We start from the raw sequence: 22,500 nt of genomic DNA, 5'->3' as shown, positions 1-22,500 counted from the left end.
TACTAAACTGAATTAAATTATATATGTGATTTATTTTATAAGAAGAGAAAATTGAATATATTAGTTAAGAATTTTGTTCGTGGTACTTTCCTAGGATTAATCTGCGGAACTGAACAGCAAACAAAGAAAACGGAACACTTTCTCGGCATTAATGGGTAACTATAGAGATCGTTACGTCGTGACATACAATATATATATATCTCAAATTAAATACCATATGATTTTACACCATTATATACACTAAGAAATTGTAATGGATTCAAATGGATTTCTTTTTTACGTTTATTGATGTTTTTGTGGCTGTATTTGTAGCTTGTTTTGTTTTTTTTGTTTGTATTTTCATCTCCTCACTGTATTTGTTTTATCCATTCACAAAGACAAACTGGAGAGCTGCTATATTTTGGAGGTTAAAAGGTGGAAGGTGAAGGTCCTAAACCTAACCTAACTTAACCACTCCCTCGTACATAAAGATCCAAGAAAATATTTATACTCTGAGAAGCTACACTGATTCTCTTTTCTTCACCTTAGGTACTGTATATATGTGTTAGGAGGACAAGTTGGTTACACAATCGAGAGAGGTAAGGTCGCTCTATTATGGCTAAGAAGATGCAACACACGTACACGTTATATCAGAGGTCGCGAGGGGGGGGAGGAGGGGGTTATAGGAGTCATTATTATGGTGACAACGTGTGACCCAGCGACCTCTATCTGCCACAAATGTCAATAGTGTACAGGACTCCACCGGGAACTCGTTTTGTGTGTGTGTGTGTGTGTGTGAGTGAGTGTGTGTGTGAGGTCTTCTCTCTCCTCCCTCCTGAGTCAAGTATGTCACACTCTGTCAGTCATCAAGTGGCGTCCGTGACTAGCAATTAACACGACCAACACCTGACGGTACAGGGGAAAGCATCGTACGACAGGTGAGACCCACAGGTAAACCCTTAAATCAACAGATCACTTTCAGATAATGCCTTACAGCTGTGGTCGTCGTCTTCTTCTTCTTCTTCTTAGTTTTGCTCTATCTTCCTGTTGTTCTTCCACGTCTTGTTCTTGTTGTTCTTATTCTTTTTGTTCTTATTCTTGTTGTTGTTCTTATTGTTCATATTATTTTTGTTCTTGTTCTTATTCTTCTTGTTCTTGTTATTCTTGTTTTTCTTGTTCTTGTTCTGTGTTTTCTTTTGTCACTTCTCCCGCCAGCTGCCACAGTACCTGGCAACTTCCGCCATGTGTGCTTGCACTCTGAAGTCTCAATATGATAGTGGTGGTGTTATTTTCACTTCTTTATTATATATACCTAAACCACTTGTCAAATTGCTTTCTAAAGATAATTCTAGAACGATTTTGAAAGTTTATTCCCAATGGGGTTCTTATTGTTGATTAAAGAAATTAAATAATGATAAATCTATGAATTTTCAACTATGAATGCGACTTGCAAATGGCGGTGGGTCAATTTCACTACACGAGAAGTTGCGTTTAAATTTTTACTACCTCTAGATCACTTCAACAAGGTAGTAGAGAACACAAATATGATGCCTTGGATACTCTGGTGGGTTTGGATACTTAGAAGAATCTCCAAGGTACAGCCACCTGGAGACCAAAGAACCGCTAACCCAATCTTACTCATGCCAAATGTTCCTATACTTCAAAGTCCTCTTTGGTGTCATTGAAACCACCTCAATGCGCAGTTTATATATATTGAATTGGTCTTACTTGAGATAAATTAATTGTTTTATAGATAAATTTGTTTAATCTATGGTTAGTAGAAATCTTGACGACATCAGTTTCTTTTCGTTTGCTAAGTTAATGATTAAACGTTTTCTATGCTATTAAAGAAAATGATATAATTTTAAGGGAAACTTAGAAGTTTATCGATTGTGCGCCTTTTTCTCCCATTGTGCTCTATTTTGTTAGTCTCTTTATTCCTCCTCCCCACCCTCTTCATCCTTTTTATATTCCCTCCACACACTTGATCCACCCAGAAACTCTACGCACAGCCTCACATTGCTTCATTAATGCCTCATAATGCCTCACATGTCTCCACTGCTTCACACTGCCTCACACTGATCCACACTCACCATACTCTCACTGCCCAACACTGCCTCACTATTCCTCACACTGCCCCACTATTCCACACTGCCTCACCATTCCTCACACTGCCTCACTATACATCACACTGCCTCACTATACCTCACACTGCCTCACTATACATCACACTGCCTCACTATACATCACACTGCCTCACCATACATCACACGCCCTCCCATACATCACACTGCCTCACCATACATCACACTGCCTCACTATACATCACACTGCCTCACTATACATCACACTGCCTCACCATACATCACACTGCCTCACTATACCTCACACACACCCACCCTCACTATACCCCCACACTCCTCACTATACCTCACACTACCTCACTATACACTACCTCACTACACCTCCACACTGCCTCACTATACCCCACAATCCCACACTACCTCACTATACCTCACACTGCCTCACACTGCCTCACTATACCCCACAATCCCACACACTACCTCACTATACCTCACACTACCTCACTATACCTCACACTGCCTCACACTGCCTCACTATACCCCCAATCCCACACACTACCTCACTATACCCCACACTGCCTCCTATACCTCACACTGCCTCACTATCCCACAATCCCACACACTACCTCACTATACCTCCTGCCTCACTATACCCCACAATCCCACACACTACCTCACTGTACCCACACACTACCTCACTATACCTCACACTGCCTCACTATACCCCTAATCCCACACACTACCTCACTATACCACACACTACCTCACTATACCTCACACTGCCTCACTATACCCCACAATCCCACACACTACCTCACCATAAACGATTTTGATACTGGGATCAGCAGTGACATAAGCAAGTTGCGGATGACACAAATAGGGCGGCAAATTAATTCAGGGCAGGATGCAAATGCATTACAGGAGGATCTAACTGAACTGCAGGGTGGTCTGAAAAATGGCAAATGAAATTCAACACCAGCAAGTGCAGCGTACTTAATATTGGAAGAACAAATAATTATAATGCATACAGCCTGAACAACATCAACCTAGAGAAGTCGACTTGTGAAAGAGACCTAGGGATACTTGTAAGCCCGGACCTACGGCCTAGAAAACAGTGCGTGAATGTTCGAAATAAGGCAAACAGAGTATTGGGTTTTATATCTAGAAGTGTAAGTAACAATAGTGCAGAGGTCTTATTGCAACTATATCTTGCGCTAGTTAGGCCGCACCTCGATTATGCGGTTCAGTTCTGGTGCCCCTATTATAGAATGGATATATATTCACTAGAGTCGGTGCAGCGAAGAATGACAAAAATGATTCAGGGACTTAGAAACCTTCCATATAAGGATAGGTTAAAGAAACTTAACTTGCATTCCCTAGAAAGACGAAGAGTGCGGGGATATATGATAGAAGTATTTAAGTGGGTGAAAGGAATCAATAAAGGGGATATAGATAAAGTTCTTATAATATCCGAGCAGGATAGGACTCGGAGCAACGGATTCAAGTTGGATAAGTTTAGGTTTAGGAGGGAGATAGGAAGGAACTGGTTCAGCAAATAGGGTGGTGGACGAGGAAATGCTTTAGCAACTTTGTAGTAAGTGCGGGAATCCCGGAAAGTTTCGCAAAAGGAGGCTAGATAGGATTCATGAACGATAGAGTGGTAGTGTGAATTTTGATAGAGCTATATACAGGCCAAATCGGCCTATTGCAGACTCTCTATTTTCTTATGTTTCTTATGCTCATACCTCACCATCTTGTAGGGGAATCTCATCAAGACCAACTCACATCCTAGTCATAACATCACTGGTGTTAAGTCAGTCACAGGTATTCACTCCTTCTCACAAGTTCACTCACGTCACAAGGTTTACTCAGTGACGTCACTGGTGTTAAGTCAGTCACAGGTATTCACTCCTTCTCACAAGTTCACTCACGTCACAAGGTTTACTCAGTGACTGAAGCTCTACAATCACTCGGAATTTCCTGACTCGAAAAATATAAATTGGATGATGTTTTAGTGTCTTACCGTATCCCGTATGGTCGTTCACTGCAGCTTGATGGCGTGGTTTGTATATATCCTGGTGGTGAGGGTCGGGGTGGTGGTGTGGGTCGTAGTGGTGAGGTTGTCACTAAGCACAGACTAGTTGTGTGTAGGTTGACGACACTGCTTCCACACACAGACTGACTGACTGTGTTGATGTACAAATAACCAATCAGGCAAAGTTCAGAGTCTCAATCCCCAGAAACGAAACAGTCCCGAATCCATATGAGCACTAAACCATCCAAATGAAACCTTAACCCACCTCGTGTGTTTCGAAACATAAGCTGAGTCAGTGAACAGAAAACACAAACTCTCATACCATTTTCAGTTCATTGTCGATTATTACTTACTTCTAAAACAAATAAAATAAAGAATAACTCAAAGTTTTTTATTGAAGCTTTACAAAAGAGAGAAAATGATTCCTACTATATACAGGAGATGGTGCAGAGGAGGATGGTGACTGGTGATGATGATGATGGTGAAGCCCGGGCGGGTGATAGTGATGGTATGTGGTGAGTGAAGACAAAATGGTATCCCTTCTCCACTGTGGAGGAAAATATTACACTTCTATCATGTACTGTACAACATTTGGGTCTTCGATCGTCGTTGTTTACATGTTGAAGAGTTTTACATGTCCTTAACACTATTGCTAATTATATAAAAATACTGAAATAACAGGATTATAGGTATGATTGGACAAAATTACTCGTTATAGGTATGATTGGACAAAATTACTCGTTATATGAATGATTGGACAAAACTACAGGTAATCATACCACTGTACTCATCACTACACAAATACTAACAGATATAAAATAACCGGAGATTTTACAGTTTATAAATATGGGCCAATTTACATATACAAATCGGTATTTACGCATTTAAGCCTAAAAACTAATTATGAGAAGTAAAAAAAAATTGTCTTTATTTTGATTTCTGTACCAAGGGCGAGGTGGTGGCGCGGGTAGGTGTGTGGTCCTCCGTTGCTTGTTGGACACTGACTACACAGCTCACTCTACCTGTGTCTTATGTTTTTATATAAAGTTTGTACCCAACCTGTCTTGTGTATGAGAGGATATGCTGTGCCTCTGGGTGTGTGTGTGTGTGTGTGTGTATGTATGACGGTGTGTGTGTGTGGGTGCATATGTCAACACGAACGAAATTGTGTGAGAGTTACTGAGTGTGAATGAATGTGAGAAAGTTTTGCTTCACCGTACGTCTCACACAGACGCTAAAACCACAAACCCTGGAGACTAATCTGACCGTTTCTGGGCCTAATAATTATTATTTTTTGGTGTTTCTCTCTAAATTTGAGGCATTGGGGAGAACATTCTAATATACGTATAAAATTATGAAATTCTTCTGAATATATAAAAGAAACTGTATATAAAACTAGAAAAGTTATCCCTGGTAGATGATCCTTTTTCTCTAATGTGGATAAATACCAAAAATGCCATAGGCCCCGTAGTCCCTCTCTTAGCTTTGTGCACACTACAACTGTTACATTACAGCTCTAGTATATATTAAAACATACTAAAGGAATATTACAAATATCAAGCGTGCTAACATGTGTCTACTAACAAGGCAGACGAAATCACAGACTTAAATAATCTCAACTTGTATGAAATCTCACTTTCTTACAAGTTGGCCTTCAAATAATATATTCTACTGGTCTGAGATTTTTATAACAGAAAACGGAAACTATTTCAGGGGAGCCTAAAACACTTCCCTCGTTGGCCGTCGTTAGAATAAAGTTTGAGCTTACATACTGTATGTTCTTCTGAAATGAACATTGATGTGTTGGAAGACATATTTTGATGTGGACTCTGAATGTGTTTTAGTTAACCCGTGGATATGGTGGTGCTCGGCTTACAAATTGTACAAATAAAATCAGTGTATATTGAGTTATAAACAAGGCTCTGAGTTTTTGAGAAGGAAAACAAATGAATTGAACGAAGAAAGAAAAACTCTAGACAGGTTCTCTTACCTCCTAAATCAATTATTCATCTCAAAATAAAAGACTAGAAATCACCGTCGCGTGTTTTTCCCTCCAAAAATCTCCACTTAACTCAAACAACATCTCGAGTCCTGTTCAAAAAATGTTCTTTCACGTTTATAAACCAAAAGTTATTGTTTATCTGGTGAGTCTAGACGCCAGTGGAATGCTTGAAGGTGTCTGCTCGACTGATTTCTGAGAGGCTTTGCTTGGAGACACGAGCAGGGAGGGTCTTATCGCTGTTGGTCAAAGCATCGTTGAGGTACTGGGCTTCCTCCTCGTCGTAGTGGTCAAGGGGAGGTGCTGTAGCGTCGTGGGCCCATTTGCTGCGATGGCGGAGGTTACGTCGACTGGCTGTCCTCTCCTCGCATACCTGAAGGAGAGATGGTGGTGGTGAGAAATGGTGGCTGGTGGAGAGGTCGTGGTGGTGATGAAAGGTGGAGGTCGTGATGGTGAGAGATAGTGGTGGTGGAGAGGCGATGATGGTGGTAAGAGGTGATGATGGTGAGAAATACAATAACTATACATCGATTAATAATATCACCATGATGCATTTTAAATCCATGTTCCTTAACCCTTTAGGACGATGATTTAACCCTCCTTCCCTCTCCCCAGCCCCCTCCTTCCCTCTCCCCAGCCCCCTCCTTCCCTCTCCCCAGCCCCCTCCTTCCCTCTCCCCAGCCCCCTCCTTCCCTCTCCCATCCCCCCTCCCTTCCCTCTCCCCCATCCCCTTCCTCTCCCCATCCTCCCCTCCCTCCCCATCCCTCCTCTCCCCCATCCTTCCTTCCTCTCCCCAGCCCACTCCTCCCCTCTCACCTTGTAAGTAAAGATGGCGCCGATCAGGCAGAATAGAATCATAATAACAATCTGGGCTAGTGTCAGTCCCTCAGCCGTAAAGACAAATTCATCCTCGTAGTCCTGTTTCTCCCATTCAATGTGATCGTAGCGCCCTTGACGGATGAGCCAAGCGGCCAGGTAGTACACGTTGATGGCGATCACAGCAAAGGATTTCATGAGCCAAATCCAGGTGAGAGATGGTTTGTGCTGTTGGGAGAAACGGGGTGGTTATATGAGGGGTGAGGGAGGGGTGAGGGAGGGGTGAGGTTTATAGGGGTGTGTGTGTTGTGAGGTAGGAGAGGTTAGAGAGACGTGAGGAAGAGAATTTGAGACGACAGATGATGAAACTAGAGCTCTGTGTGTGTGTGTGACTGAGAATAGCGACAGACATATCAATTAACACTTAAAACTGACAAAGATAGTGATGTGAGATGAGAGAGAGAGAGAGAGAGAGAGAGAGAGAGAGAGAGAGAGAGAGAGAGAGAGAGAGAGATCTTATGAAATGAAACGCACAAGTAACACATTTTACGGGAATGGGGTGGGTGAGGAGAGGAAAGGAGAGAGAGAGAGAGAGAGAGAGAGAGAGAGAGAGAGAGAGAGAGAGAGAGAGAGAGAGAAGGTCAAACACAATATATATATACCAATCTTTCGTTAGACCAATATAGAAGTAAACGTCATATACCCTCCCCACTTGGTCTACCCGCACGGTCACCATTCTCCACATATGTCGGCGTCTCCTACAGCAATGATAACATATTGAAATAAATAGCCTTGGCGACTACATATACTGGTGAGAAGTGGTTAGGAGTGGTGGTGGTTGTGGTAGTTGTGGTGGTGGGGTAGTGGTGGTGGTATGGTTGTCGTGATGGTGTAGTGGTGTTGGTGGTGGTGATGGTGGGGTAGTGGTAGTAGTGGTGATAGTGGTAATGGTGGTAGTATAGTATGTCGTTGTGGTTATAGTGGTGGTTATAGTGGTGGTTATAGTGGTTGTGGTGTAGTGGTGGTGGTGTAGTGGTGACGTGGCCAGTGTTTTTTTTTTTTCACCATCAGGGTCCGTTGGTTAATGCTTGGGATCTTGGTCAGGTTAAAGTATGTTTTTATCTTGTCATGTGGTGAGCATCTGTTAAGAGTGGTCCTCCCCCCACACACACACCCACACACACCCACACACACACCCACACACCCACCCACACACACAAATATAATGAAACCCTCCTTCATAATAATCTGTCACTTCCTGTCTCAATTCCTGAAGGTTAAAGAGAGACCTAGGGTGTCTTAGTATATTTACCGTCAACAAGGAGTTCCTGGAGGTTAAGTTGAGGTACATATAACCTCCACAGCTCAACCTCGCTTTAAAATAAACAATTATCCTGACCTCCAACTCCAAGACAGCCAGAGGTATGACTTTCTCTGAGGGTAATAATAACTTGGGTCGATCATAAGTCATCTTTGTTTACAGGTTTTGCTTCGAAGTGACCTCGTATGTGACATTTTCCCATCCTCCCCCCCTTCCCCCCCTTCCCTCACCTTCCCCCTTCCTCCCACCCCTTCACCTCGACCAAAGCCTTGAATTCCCAGCCCTGGCGATGTTTTAAGGGGGAAGGACTTTTAAATTCTGACAATACGGGCTCAAGGGTCTGTGAGAGTTATCAAATGTGAGAGGTCGATTGTTGTGTTGTCAGCCGTCTTAGTGTGTGTGTGTGTGTGTGTGTGTGTCCCACTTCATAGCGTCTTGACTATATTTCTTCGTGTCCGAGTGAGCGTAACTTTCTGAAATATATGTATCTAGATCTGATCCACCTTTACCCATTTCTTTTGTTTGTTTGTCAAGTGAAAACTGTTGGAAATTAACGATAATATTAAGGAAAATCTTGTAGACTGAGATGTTTAGATTAGTTTCATTATAAAATATTTACTATGTAACTAAAATGTTTTCTGGAATTCTTACATGACAGTAAATTTACGATAATAAACTGTATCTACGTAACTGATTGACTGTATTGCTCTGTCAGCTGTTAGTAACTGTATATATTCAAGTTTATCTTACGACTGTCATTCAGTATAAGGTTCATGACTGGTATGACTGTATGACTCAGAGACTGCATCCTCAACTACACAGTCAGTTAAAGAAAGTAACTGTGTGTGGCGTGTCTCGTTAAGCTCTGATAACTGTGACAGTGATAACAGTTTCTTGTAAGTACAGTCTGTAGTCTACCCGGATGTAATTACTGTATATGACTGTATTTTTTTATCTCGTTAATAATGTTTTATGTATTCAGTAAAAAAAAAAGGACTTCCACTATTGTATTGGTAACATTGTATACACGCAAGTTATCTATGGATATTGTAACCTAAATAAAACCGACTTTCTCACTACACTATTATCTGTACCTACATGAAATCTCTCCTCTAAAAATACAGACCCGTGGAATTGAAGCTTTGATATTATACCTGACGCCGCTATGCAATCAACTCTAAATGAGGTTGGTTATTACAGGTGAACTGGTCCACGACTTACCTTAACTAACGCGATGATGTAGAGGATGGCGAAGAACACACACGCTATGCCTTCACCCATGCCGATATGCACACGGGTCTCGAACACTGAGGGAGAGAGGGAGAGAGAGGGATGTTAGATTTGGTTAGGTTAGGTTATTGTGTGGGTGTGTGTGTATGCAGTAGCTTTCAAGAAGTAGTTGTTATGGTGATGTATGTGTTCTCCTAATCCACACACACACACACACACACACACACACACACACACACACACGCGCACACAGAGTTCAGGTCAAGTGGTGTGAATGAAACGCAATTTAAGTTACGTGTTATTCAAGAATCAACTGTGAAGGCCATTATTCTGTCTGTCTGTCTGTCTCTCTGTCTGTCTCTCTGTCTGTCTGTCTGTCTGTCTCTCTGTCTGTCTGTCTGTCTGTCTATCTGTATGTGCGTGTACATATATTTCCTTATATACCGTGCCTCTTGTGTATGTATTTTACGTATGTGCGTATCTGTGTCTGAACCATTGTACACACACAACTCAACGAACATAAATGATTCACTGTCTCGAGCCATTTGAAATATCTGAAGGACACACACACACACACACACACACACCACACACACACATACACACATACACACACACACACACACACACTTAATCAGTTCAAGTGACAGTGAAATAACCAACTTCATTCACGGATTCATTGATTCAAACCAACTGAATGAACCAACACTACCATAATCTACACTACCATAATCTACACTACCATAATCTACACTACCATAATCTACACTACCATAATCTACACTACCATAATCTACACTACCATAATCTACACTACCATAATCTACACTACCATAATCTACACTACCATAATCTACACTACCATAATCTACACACCATAACTACACTACACCATCTACACTACCACTACACTACCTGTAATCTCTACACTACCATAATCTACTACCATAATCTACACTACCATAATCTACACTACCATAATCTACACTACCATAATCTACACTACCATAATCTACACTACCATAATCTACACTACCATAATCTACACTACCATAATCTACACTACCATAATCTACACTACCATAATCTACACTACCATAATCTACACTACCATAATCTACACTACCATAATCTACACTACCATAATCTACACTACCATAATCTACACTACCATAATCTACTTACTCTGCTCGTAGATGTAAATTTTGTTGTGACATTTTTCCACAGGTAGATCAAGTGGACACAGGTAAAATGACTCAATGATAAACTGGTAACCGTAGAATCCTAGTGTCACCAGTCCATGAAACTGTAAGGGAGTAGAGATAAGACTGGGTTAGACTGGGTTACAGGGATACAGTCATTTAGACAGTTATTTAAACATAGTTATATAGAAAGTAATAAAAATAGTCACTAATGTATAGTTTTGTTATACAGTTATGCTAAAACGCAGACAGACACACACACACACAGATAGATAGATAGATAGATAGATAGATAGATAGATGAACATACACACACACACAAAAGCCACAACAAGTACGCAGTGGTAAGAACAAGCCACAAATTTAGCCAAGCCGACAGAGTTGTCAGATGTTAACCACGAGTTATTAATAGACGTGTACTGTAAGGTTGGGGAGTAAACCACTCTCTCTCTTTCCCTCTCACTCTCTCTCTCTCTCCCTCTCACTCTCTCTCTCTCTCTCACTCTCTCAAGGTACTCACAATGTCTATTATAGCCAGCAAAATGCCGCAGGTGACAACAGCCTTCAAGGTACACGCCATCTTGGTCACGCTTCCCGCCTCTCACTTGTTTTTTTTTTGTCGTTTATATTCTCGCTTTATCTCTTTCCTTTGTCTCTCTAAATATAGATCCTGGAAGAAAACAAAAGACTGTCACTATAAGTTCTCTCAGTATAGATCCTGGAAGAAAACAAAAGACTGTCACTATAAGTTCTCTCAGTATAGATCCTGGAAGAAAACAAAAGACTGTCACTATAAGTTCTCTCAGTATAGATCCTGGAAGAAAACAAAAGACTGTCACAAATAGTTCTCTCAGTATAGATCCTGAAACCAAACAAAGAACACGTAGAAGAGAATAAACATTGATAATAAATCATAAGTGAAGAAAAGCCTTAATTTAAGACTAAATATATAGAGAATAAACCACACTGGCTAATAAAGATGGGAAATGGAAGGAAATACTCGATAAATGAAGGAAATATACCCAAATAGAGAAAATAAGAATTAGGAAGGGTAATAGTATATAATAAATATTAAAAATATGAATAATAAATACGTGTAAGTAGTAGTGGTAGTGGTAGTGATGGTAGTGGTAGTGATGGTAGCGGTAGTGATGGTGGTGGTAGTGGTGATGGTGGTAGTAGTGGTGATGTACGTGCACTGTTGGTTATGAGTCATGCACTGTGCACTCAACCCTCTCATGACAGAACACCACCATAACGCCATTCTTTTATCATGAGGTGTCCCATTACACCATAACGCCAACACACCATTTTTTGGGGTGGCTTCCTACAATGAATAAGTTGACAACAATGCTTTGGCAACATGACAACTGCCTCTGTCATGGTCTATTATTTAACCATTATCTTACCATGAGTTACTTGTCATGCAGAGAGAGAGAGAGACATTGCCCCACTACAAATTCTTCCCCCCCTTCAACACCCTCCGAATCCACCCGCATGCCACCCCCTCCCCCTCACACGCTCACTATCTGTCTTTCTGTGATGTAAATGTCTCTCTCTCTCTCTCTCTCTCTCTCTCTCTCTCTCTCTCTCTCCAAACCTTTAGAATGTAAATGGTATAATAAAAAAAGTAATTGTCCAATCATATTCTACGTCGTTGCACACCCTCGGTTTTGATTGGTTGAATTCACTGATTTCTTTGCCTGCGGGTGAGTGTTATGAACACCCGTAGCGAGCGTTCACAGCCGGTGTTGTGAGGTGTGTTGTGGTGTGTTGTGGTGTGTTGTGAGGTGTGTTGTGATGTGTTGTGAGGTGTGTTGTGGTGTGTTGTGAGGTGTGTTGTGAGGTGTGTTGTGAGGTGTGTGTACAGGGAGGTGTGTTGGTGGTGTAAGCAGAGTGTGTTGTGGTGTGTTGTGCTGTGTGGTACAGAGGTGTGTGTTGTGGGTGGGGTGGGGCAGGAGGTGTACAGGGTGTGTGTTGTGTGAGGTGTGTTGTGGTGTGTAAGGAGGTGTGTTGTGAGGTGTGGTTGTGGTGTGTGTTGTGAGGTGTACAGAGGTGTTGTGGTGTACAGAGGTGTGTTGTGGTGTGTGCTGTGGTGTGTTATGAGGTGTACAGAGGTGTGTTGTGGTGTGTTGTGAGGGTGTGTTGTGGTGTTGTGGTGTGTGTTGTGGTGTACAGAGGTGTTGTGGTGTGTGCTGTGAGGTGTTGTGGTGTGTTGTGAGGTGTGTCAGAGGTGTGTTTGTGGTGGTACAGGGTGTGTTGTGAGGTGTTGTGGTGTGTTGTGAGGTGTACAGAGAGGTGTGTTGTGAGGTGTGTTGTGGTGTGTTGTGAGGTGTCAGGTGTGTTGTGAGGGTGGGGCAGAGGTGTGTTGTGGTGTACAGAGGTGTTGTGTGGCTAGGTGTGGTGTGTTGTGTCTTACTCACAACATATGTTCACTACAAGAGTGTTCACTACAAGAGGTTCATACTATAATAACATGTTCATTACTATAACAAAGGTTCCTCATAAGAGGTCTACTATAACAACATGTCTTATTACTATACCAAAGCTATTCACTACAAGAGGTTCACTATAATAACATGTCTATTACTATAACAAAGGTCTGCTCACAAGAGTGTCCACTCATATAATAACATACATGTTCATTACTATAACAAAGGTCAGTTCACTACAAGAGGTCTACTAAAATAACATGTTCATTACTATAACAAGAGGTTCACTACAAGAGGTTCACTATAATAACATGTTCATTACTATAACAAAGGTTCACTACAAGAGGTTCACTATAATAACATGTTCATTACTATAACAAAGGTTCACTACAAGAGGTTCACTATAATAACATGTTTATTACTATAACAAAGGTTCACTACAAGAGGTTCACTATAATAACATGTTCATTACTATAACAAAGGTTCACTACAAGAGGTTCACTATTCCATGTTCACTATAATAACATGTTCATTACTATAACAAAGGTTCACTACAAGAGGTTCACTATAATAACATGTTCATTACTATAACAAAGGTTCACTACAAGAGGTTCACTATAATAACATGTTCATTACTATAACAAAGGTTCACTACAAGAGGTTCACTATTCCATGTTCACTATAATAACATGTTCATTACTATAACAAAGGTTCACTACAAGAGGTTCACTACAAGAGGTTCACTATAATAACATGTTCATTACTATAACAAAGGTTCACTACAAGGGGTTCACTATAATAACATGTTCATTACTATAACAAAGGTTCACTACAACATGTTCACTATAATAACATGTTCATTACTATAACAAAGGTTCACTACAAGGGGTTCACTATAATAACATGTTCATTACTATAACAAAGGTTCACTACAAGAGGTTCACTATAATAACATGTTCATTACTATAACAAAGGTTCACTACAAGAGGTTCACTATAATAACATGTTCATTACTATAACAAAGGTTCACTACAAGAGGTTCACTATAATAACATGTTCATTACTATAACAAAGGTTCACTACAACATGTTCACAATAATAACATGTTCATTACTATAACAAAGGTTCACTACAAGAGGTTCACTATAATAACATGTTCATTACTATAACAAAGGTTCACTACAAGAGGTTCACTGTGGTAACCTCTTACTACATTATCTTACACTTGACATAATGTTTACACCACATGAGTCCAGTGGTCTGGTTTGGTCATAAAAGTGTATCATGCAGAATATTAAAAGTGAACGACGCCAGCACCAGCCCGTCACTAAAATGACCGAGAAGAAGGCCAAGGGTCCAACAGTGACACCCCAACTGGCTCGTATGAGGGGCCAGTGGGTGCAGGAGACGAAGGAGGTCACCATCAAAGCTCCTAACACCATGTTAGGGGTTGTGGTAGGCCCAGGTGGCTCTACCATAAAAGAGATTTAGGAAAAGTATAAAGTTCGCGTCTCTGTCCCTCAGAAGGGGTCCAAGGACCAGCCCCTACGGGTTGTAGGGCTAGATAAAGGCCTCGTCCACGATGCCGCGGATCACATAAAAGCCCTGGTTCAAAAGGCTGTGACCACGACAGTGACCATCAAAGCTCCTAACAACATGTTAGGGGTTGTGGTAGGCCCAGGTGGCTCTACCATAAAAGAGATTCAGGAAAAGTATAAGGTTCGCGTCTCTGTCCCTCAGAAGGGGTCCAAGGACCAGCCCCTACGGGTTGTAGGGCTAGATAAAGGCCTCGTCCACGACGCCGCGGATCACATAAAAGCCCTGGTTCAAAAGGCTGTGACCACGACAGTGACCATCACTGCTCCTAACAACATGTTAGGGGTTGTGGTAGGCCCAGGTGGCTCTACCATAAAAGAGATCCAGGAAAAGTACAAAGTACGGGTCTTTGTTCCTCAGAAGGGGTCCAAGGACCAGCCCCTACGGGTTGTAGGGCCAGATAAAGGCCTGGTGCAGGATGCCGCGGATCATATAGAGTCCTTGATGGCCTATGAAAAGGAAAGGCGGCGTCTCAGTACGCCAGTGTCACAAACAGTGTTCATCCCTAAGGCCCACCACGGCCTAATAATTGGCAGACAGGGTCAAAATATACGGTACCTATCACTAACCCGTAGAATAACCATAGTTCTGCCCCCCAAAAATGTTATAAGTGATGAGGTCACTGTGACCGGTCTCCCTGACCAGGTGGACCAAGGTGTAAGAGACCTGGTTAACCTGGTCAAAAGCTCCACCCACATTTGTTACAACTCTGACTTCTGAGAGGCCCTTACTCTCTTGACCCCCCCCCCACCCCCACATTTGTTACAACTCTGACTTCTGAGAGGCCCTTACTCTCTTGACCCCACCCCCACATTTGTTACAACTCTGACTTCTGAGAGGCCCTTACTCTCTTGACCCCACCCCCACATTTGTTACAACTCTGACTTCTGGAGGCCCTTACTTCTCATCCCCCAATTCAAGAGGTTACAACTCTGACTTAGGCCCTTACTCTTGACCCCCCACCCCACATATGACAAAAAAAAAAAAAAAATGGACCCTCTAACCACTGGCCTCCACGCGGCAGGGTCTGGAAACTCAGGGATTGATCTCTGGGGCTAACAGTGGTTACAAACACTCCCGACCTCGTATACACCTCCTACCTTTGGCACTGATTCATTCCCGAGTATTTCCACTACAATCAAAGAAAAGTAAGGAGGAAAAATGTCAGTGCTAGAGAGGTATACTAATTATTCGGCTTTGGGTGTGAGGTATACTAATTATTCGGCTTTGGGTGTGAGGTATACTAATTATTCGGCTTTGGGTGTGAGGTATACTAATTATTCGGCTTTGGGTGTGTGGTATACTAATTATTCGGCTTTGGGTGTGAGGTATACTAATTATTCGGCTTTGGGTGTGAGGTATACTAATTATTCGGCTTTGGGTTGTTATTGTGATAATTATTAAGATAAACGTCAGACCCAGTAAGGAATTTCTAAAGTGATAATCTCAGGTAAAATAACATTTAAGTAAACATAAAAATACTTATAAGTACTTTGAAGATAAAGCTTTAACAACTATCTAGGTAAAAAAAGTATCCAAAAATATTAAAAATTTCCCTTCCTTTCACCTGAGCTGACGTATGTGTGGTCTTAATTACAGGTAGGACAGGTAGTGTGGATCTCCATACGGGGCAGCTTGTTAATGGCGAATAGGGAGTTTTATAAATAGATTTTTATAGAATGTTTAAATGGGATAAAATAAATCGAGATGAGAGAGAGAGAGAGAGAGAGAGAGAGAGAGAGAGAGAGAGAGAGAGAGAGAGAGAGAGAGAGAGAGAGAGAGAGAGAGAGAGAGAGACGCACCTAGAATAGACAATAATAATAATTCCGGTTACTAGTTACTTAATATTCATCCCAAGAACATGCCAAGGTTAGAACTGGCCTTCCCCACACAACACAACCACGTTCAAGCGCTTCACCATCCCCACCACAACGAGGAAAACCTTCACGTGTCTTTCAAAATTCACTAACATCTTCCCTCCCCTCTCTAAAATATAATAATGAAACAAAAAAAAATAAATTAAAGATGGTTGACTAAACTGTATTAATCAGTAAACACTTTAAATTGTCCGTCACTTTATATTTTCCATTTTATTTTCTTCTGGCAGAGTCTCAAGGTGGATGGTGGATGCAAGTTCTCACAATACTATCCATCTGGTCTTATCATAAGGATAGGTGGACACTGTTCATCACGAGGCTTCACGTTCACAGAAGATAAACTGAAGATAAATGGCGCGTCACAACACTATCCTGTCCTGGCGGCGGCGGGCGAGCAGGCAAGCGGGCGGGTCATGGTGTCTTGAGAAACTACCGTAGAATCCAGCATCTGTCACTAATAATATCCCAGGATAAAAATGAACTGGCACAGGGATAAGAGACATCATTATCCTGGTGGGGGGGGGAGAGTTGGAGAAACAGGACACTTACGGACGGGGTAGAACGGGGCGGGGCGAAGAGATAGAGAGAGAGAGAGAGCGAGCGGTCCGTGTGTGTCGTGGACTGCGGCCGGATCTCGACTATGCCTCGTTCACTCGTCGTCCCAGCTTTTACGGGACGGACGCTCCTACCCCGGTGAGTCATTAGCCCTCGGCGTTGCAAGCTGGAAACCCAACTCAGCGAATGGAAAGTGCCAAGCCTCCCAGTACCCGTGAAGGTGTTCCTCTCACTCACACACAACGCCGAGGACACCCATCCTGTCTGTGGCGCTAGATGCTGTTTAAATCCTCAGAAGAAACACCATTGCGCATGTTTTTCCTAGAGTTGAAGAATTGGACGACTGGAGAGGCGGTGTTAATGATGTTGGTAAAGGTGGTGAAAGGTTTTGCGAGAGTCCATGATGGATTCCTATCATGTAGACATCTTTTACTAGTAATTGACTCGACTTCTTGAATGAATATATCTCAAATATACTCGGTAATGACGGTAGCTAGGAGTATATACCACAATACCGACGTGACTCATCCTAACACGGGGTTTACACGTTCATAGAGGGTTAGGATCACATGGGGTCTTCCTGGTTGACTAATTAAAATTTTCTGTACCTTTATGACACAGGTAAAGCGATGGTCGTGGCTAAACTACTGCAGAAAACCTAACCTAACCTAACCAAACCCAACCAACTCCAACATAACCTAACCCCACCCAAACCAAACCTAATCCAAACCTAACCCCACCCAAACCAAACCTAACCTAACCTAACCTAACCTAACCTAACCAAACCTAATCCAAACCTAACCTAACCTAACCACACAGGCCACACATACATAAATACTTCTCTCTACTGTTCTTCACTACACAACATACGAACAAAACTCATATATAGCAGAAAGGAACACATGAGTACCCACACACACACACACACACAATACCTACACCAGAGAGGAACACATGAGTACCCACACACACACACACACAATACCTACACGAGATTAATTAAGACATTGTAAAGGTAAAACCACAGGTGAATTCTTTAATATTATGACATGTAAGCTTAGTAAACATATGTGTGTGTGTGTGTGTGTGTGTGTAAAGGCGCAACCAGTTAGTATAGAGGAGAAAGTGCTGCCATAACTACCATGGTCATTAGGAGAGCACCATACCCCCCACTACACACACCTGGGGGATGCCTTGAGCCTTGGGCCATCGGAACTACTAAGTGTCCATTGTACAGAATTTCACCTGAGAGTCGCATTTTTCACACCCCTCGCCTTAGCCTTCATGTGTGTGTGTGTGTGTGTGTGTGTGTTTGTGTGTGTGTGTGTGTCTGTGTGTGTGTGTGTGTGTGTAACTACAAACGACCATAGTATATTTGTAAATGAAAAATACCTCTAATTTTGTAACACCTGTCAGGGTATATTACAGGTAAATTTAACACCTGTCGGGGTAATATTTCAGGTACATTTAACACCTGTCGGTATACAGTACAGGTAAACTCTCGATTAACAGATTGTAGGATAATTTGATGAAGGAAATGCTTTTAGGTGACGCCACATAACAGGTGTGTGACAAATAGAATAACTTTCCCGTATTATTGGGCAGTATTTGATGACTAGGCAACGGGCCGCGTGATAGATGCCAACTAGGCTGTAAGAACCCATCCAAATATTCCCCCCCCCCCCACCTCGACACACGGAAAGTTTGTATCAATATTGTAATAATTTTATGGAATTATCGAGTAGAAATTTCATTATTTGGTGTTAATATGAGTAGAGAAATGGGAGTTATTTAGTGGAATGTTGTGTTGGTAATATATTTTTGTTTGTGAGTCAGTGCGTAGTAGTGACAGTAGATGGCCCAAGGTTGGTTGAGGTTCTTTGTATACTGTACACTCACACGTTCGACGCTGCCAGCCATCATAACACATTTCAAACACACTGTTCTTATACTCTCTTCCACCTTCTCATGACTCGACGATACCATGAGGGGAGAGAGAGAAAACATGATATCGGGAAGGAGATTACCTATCGGTCAGCATCATGTATCAAATGCTGTTAAAAATAGAAAAGAAATTTGACTCCCAGTGTGTTGTGTCTATGCCCGGGTTCATGGAAGGAGCCAGAGCGGGCGGGAGGATAATTCTCGTTTTCTATGACTCAACTTCCTAAATGGGGGGTGGGGTTCTGTAATAATATGACGTCATAGTTTACGGAAGTAGTCGGTGATTGGTTAGTTTATCCCGGGAAGTAGCAAGGGGATTGGTTAGTTTACCCCGGGAAGTAGCAAGGGGATTGGTTGGTTTACCTGAGATGTGGGTAGGACAGATTTTTCTCAGGTGTTACAACTCCTAATGATAGTGACTCATGCCCTAAGTTGATTTGGGTATTTCTGGGTATATTATTTTTTTTAAACGGAAGGTGATACGTACTCTGACTCATAGGGTACTAGGATACTGAGTACAAGGACTTGACACACACACACACATACACACACACACACACACACGCCCACCCGTCTCATAACACAATCAAGCAATAGGCATCAGATAATAATAACGCGATCACAGGTTCGATTCCCCCACCAACTTGGAACCTGACCTTTGGCTTCTCGTTACACACACACACACACACACACACACACACACACACACAGTATTTTGACCCATATCTTGCGTGCCTCTCGTCTGGTTTATTCTGGATGGGTTTCTTCGTCGTGTGGTTTAAGTTTTATCGGTATCTGATCTGGTAATGGTTTAGTGAGGTTTAAGGGAAGGAACCTGGTTTATGGTGGGCTAACCTGGTGTTGAGTAGTCGAGATTTAACCTAACCTAAACTTAGCTAATGTGTGTGTGTGTGTGTGTGTGTGTGTGTGTGTGTGTGTGTCCCTAACCATATCTACCACAGTCATACACCACAATAACCCTCACACACACACACACACACACACACACACACACACACACACACACACGTTATTGTTATTATTGTTGTTGTTCAATTTAATCACAGTGGCTCTCTCCCATTGCTAGCCCCCTTTCCCCTCACAGCCCTCACCATCCCTCACAGCCCTCATCACCCCTCACAGCCCTCACACACCCAGCGCCCCTCACCACCCCTCACCAGCCCTTACATACACCCAGCGCCCCTCACCCCTCACCAGCCCTTACACACACCCAGCGCCCCTCACCCCTCACCAGCCCTTACACACACCCAGCGCCCCTCACCCCTCACCAGCCCTTACACCCAGCCCCTCCTCCTCACCAGCCCTTACACACACCCAGCGCCCTCACCCCTCACCAGGCCTTACACACACCCAGCGCCCCCTCACCCAGCCCTTACACACACCCAGCGCCCCTCACCCCCTCACCAGCCCTTACACACACCCAGCGCCCCTCACCCCTCACCATCCCTCACCGCACCCAGCGCCCCTCACCCCTCACCATCCCTCATACACCCAGCGCCCCTCACCCCTCACCAGCAGCCTTACACACACCCAGCGCCCCTCACCAGCCCTTACACACCCAGCACCCTCACCAGCCCTCACTAAACGAGACTCCCCCAGCACCCGAAAGGTCCGTTCCAGGTCTTCATAAAGCGTTTTACTTCCATTCAGACAAGTATATATATATATATATATACTCTGACATACACTACCACCACTACCACTACCACCACTACTACTACCACCACTACCACTACCACCACTACTACTACCACCACTACCACCACTACCACTACCACTACCACTACCACCACTACCACTACCACCACTACCACTACCACCACTACCACCACTACCACTACTACTACTACTACTACTACTACTACTTTTTTATGACGTGGCCTCCATCCTCCCCAATAGCCACAACTTCGCCGCCATTTTATTACCTTAAAATTAACTATCCTAATACACAAGTAGCTACCCTGGCTGTATTGTGTTAGTTGAGCCGCAGATCTATGCGGCATTCAGTGACTGTAGCCTCATAATCAATATCTGCAACTGTTGTCGGCTTTGGGGCAAATGCTCTCGTTCCCCTGAGGCAAAGCAATGCTGACCTAAGCAGAGAGAAGGACAGTCGACATCTCAACCAGGCTGTAACATAACTTCTGGGCTGATGCTTCCGTTCAGATAACACCTCCGAGAGTCTGGCGAAGAAGCATCTTGCACCTGGTCCCATCCCGCCAGAGGTTGTGAACACTAGAGGAGTGAAGTTGCCTTGATCAACGTTCTGAATTCTCTCCCCATCCCTAATCTTGTCGTTATCGTTCCTCCTGTGTGCAGCATCGAGAGCTAGGTTGCGGTGACATGCGGCCATGGGATAAAAAATCTTTATGTCAAAAAGGCTCGCTGTCCCCGCGTCCAGAATCCTCGACCACTGACGTCCACTCGGGCTTCGTTGGATGTGTTTGAAGTCCTGTGACGGAGGTGCTCACCGTCCAATGGAAGGAGGGGCGGTTCCACCATGACGTCGTGGCATATTTCCCTCAGTAGATTTGCTGTTAGATCCCTTACTTCGTTATGCCTCATGCATAAGAAGCCCCCTTTCTTGCACACCATGGCGTGGTCAATGTCATAAAATGAGCCGCATACGCATTGTGAGGGCAAACCTTCTACTGGCCTACCGTACCTTAGAGCAATGGCATCTGTGAATTCTTGTTTATTAAGGATGAAGCCTTTTGCCCTTATCGGTAACGTTGTTAACCAGTTTGAGGCGCCCACCTCCTGCGCTATAGCTACTTTTCTTTTCACGTTCTCTGGCACTTGTTGCAATAGTTGTTGCAGTTTATCACTTTGGGTGTGCTGCCGCGCTGTCGTGATGGACCGTCGAATCTTGTTTAATTCGTTGGTATCCACCTGACTTGCTGCATTCTGATCTATTATGTGCTCAGTGAGAGCTGCCGTGAGCTTGACAGAATTCTGATGTTCTGTACGGGAAAGCTCCACTACTGCTACTACCACCACTACCACTACCACTACCACACTGCCACCACCACTACTACCACTACTACCACCACCACCACCACCACCACTACCACAACCACCACTACCACTACTACCCACCACTATTCACTCTCGACACCTCAGCATATTTCTTTCTCTGGCTCATGTCTTTCACTCTGGCTCATGTCTTTCACTCTGGCTTATCTTACTTATCTTTGCTCTCGTCTACGGCTCCCTGTCGCATACTGGGCCCCATAAGCATTTCATCTCCTCCTCCTCCTCTTCCTCTTCCTCTTCCCTCCTCCTCCTCCTCTTCCTCCTCCTCCTCCTCCTCCTCCTCCACGCCCCCCCAGACAGTACCCGCCACATTCTTCCCTCATATATCCACAACACACTACCACCTTCAGCACCTCTGGCAGGATTCATTCTC

At 43.2% G+C, this 22,500-nt stretch overlaps 2 protein-coding genes across 2 annotated transcripts; one reads left to right on the top strand and one right to left on the bottom strand.

The window, feature by feature from the left end:
• Positions 1 to 4,475: 4,475 nt before the first annotated feature.
• LOC121873682 lies at positions 4,476 to 17,272 on the bottom strand. Its single transcript, XM_042377369.1, has 6 exons — positions 17,121 to 17,272; positions 11,187 to 11,336; positions 10,650 to 10,770; positions 9,456 to 9,541; positions 6,914 to 7,141; positions 4,476 to 6,470 (listed from the first exon to the last, which is right to left on the bottom strand). The coding sequence occupies exons 2-6, from the start codon at positions 11,244 to 11,246 to the stop codon at positions 6,249 to 6,251; spliced, it is 717 nt and encodes a 238-aa protein (XP_042233303.1). The 5' UTR covers positions 11,247 to 11,336; positions 17,121 to 17,272; the 3' UTR covers positions 4,476 to 6,248.
• LOC121873713 (far upstream element-binding protein 3-like) lies at positions 14,383 to 15,414 on the top strand. The gene is made up of 2 exons (XM_042377416.1): positions 14,383 to 14,553; positions 14,623 to 15,414. The coding sequence occupies exons 1-2, from the start codon at positions 14,383 to 14,385 to the stop codon at positions 15,412 to 15,414; spliced, it is 963 nt and encodes a 320-aa protein (XP_042233350.1).
• Positions 17,273 to 22,500: the final 5,228 nt, after the last annotated feature.

This window comes from Homarus americanus, unplaced genomic scaffold (assembly GCF_018991925.1).
Source record: "Homarus americanus isolate GMGI-L3 unplaced genomic scaffold, GMGI_Hamer_2.0 scaffold43895, whole genome shotgun sequence".
In the NCBI taxonomy this organism is placed as follows: Eukaryota; Metazoa; Arthropoda; class Malacostraca; order Decapoda; family Nephropidae; genus Homarus; species Homarus americanus.
This window is presented reverse-complemented; position numbering and strand designations above follow the sequence as displayed.

Bases quoted from the DNA above. Each gene is read 5' to 3' on its own strand.
- LOC121873682 (XM_042377369.1), bottom strand. From the start codon at position 11,246: ATGGCGTGTACCTTGAAGGCTGTTGTCACCTGCGGCATTTTGCTGGCT. The intron at 9,542-10,649 runs GTAAGTAGATTA...TCTCTCCCTCAG, and splicing joins AATTTACATCTACGAGCAGA to TGTTCGAGACCCGTGTGCAT. The intron at 7,142-9,455 runs GTAAGTCGTGGA...TTCTCCCAACAG, and splicing joins ACATCATCGCGTTAGTTAAG to CACAAACCATCTCTCACCTG.
- LOC121873713 (XM_042377416.1), top strand. From the start codon at position 14,383: ATGCAGAATATTAAAAGTGAACGACGCCAGCACCAGCCCGTCACTAAA. The intron at 14,554-14,622 runs GTAGGCCCAGGT...TCTGTCCCTCAG, and splicing joins ACACCATGTTAGGGGTTGTG to AAGGGGTCCAAGGACCAGCC.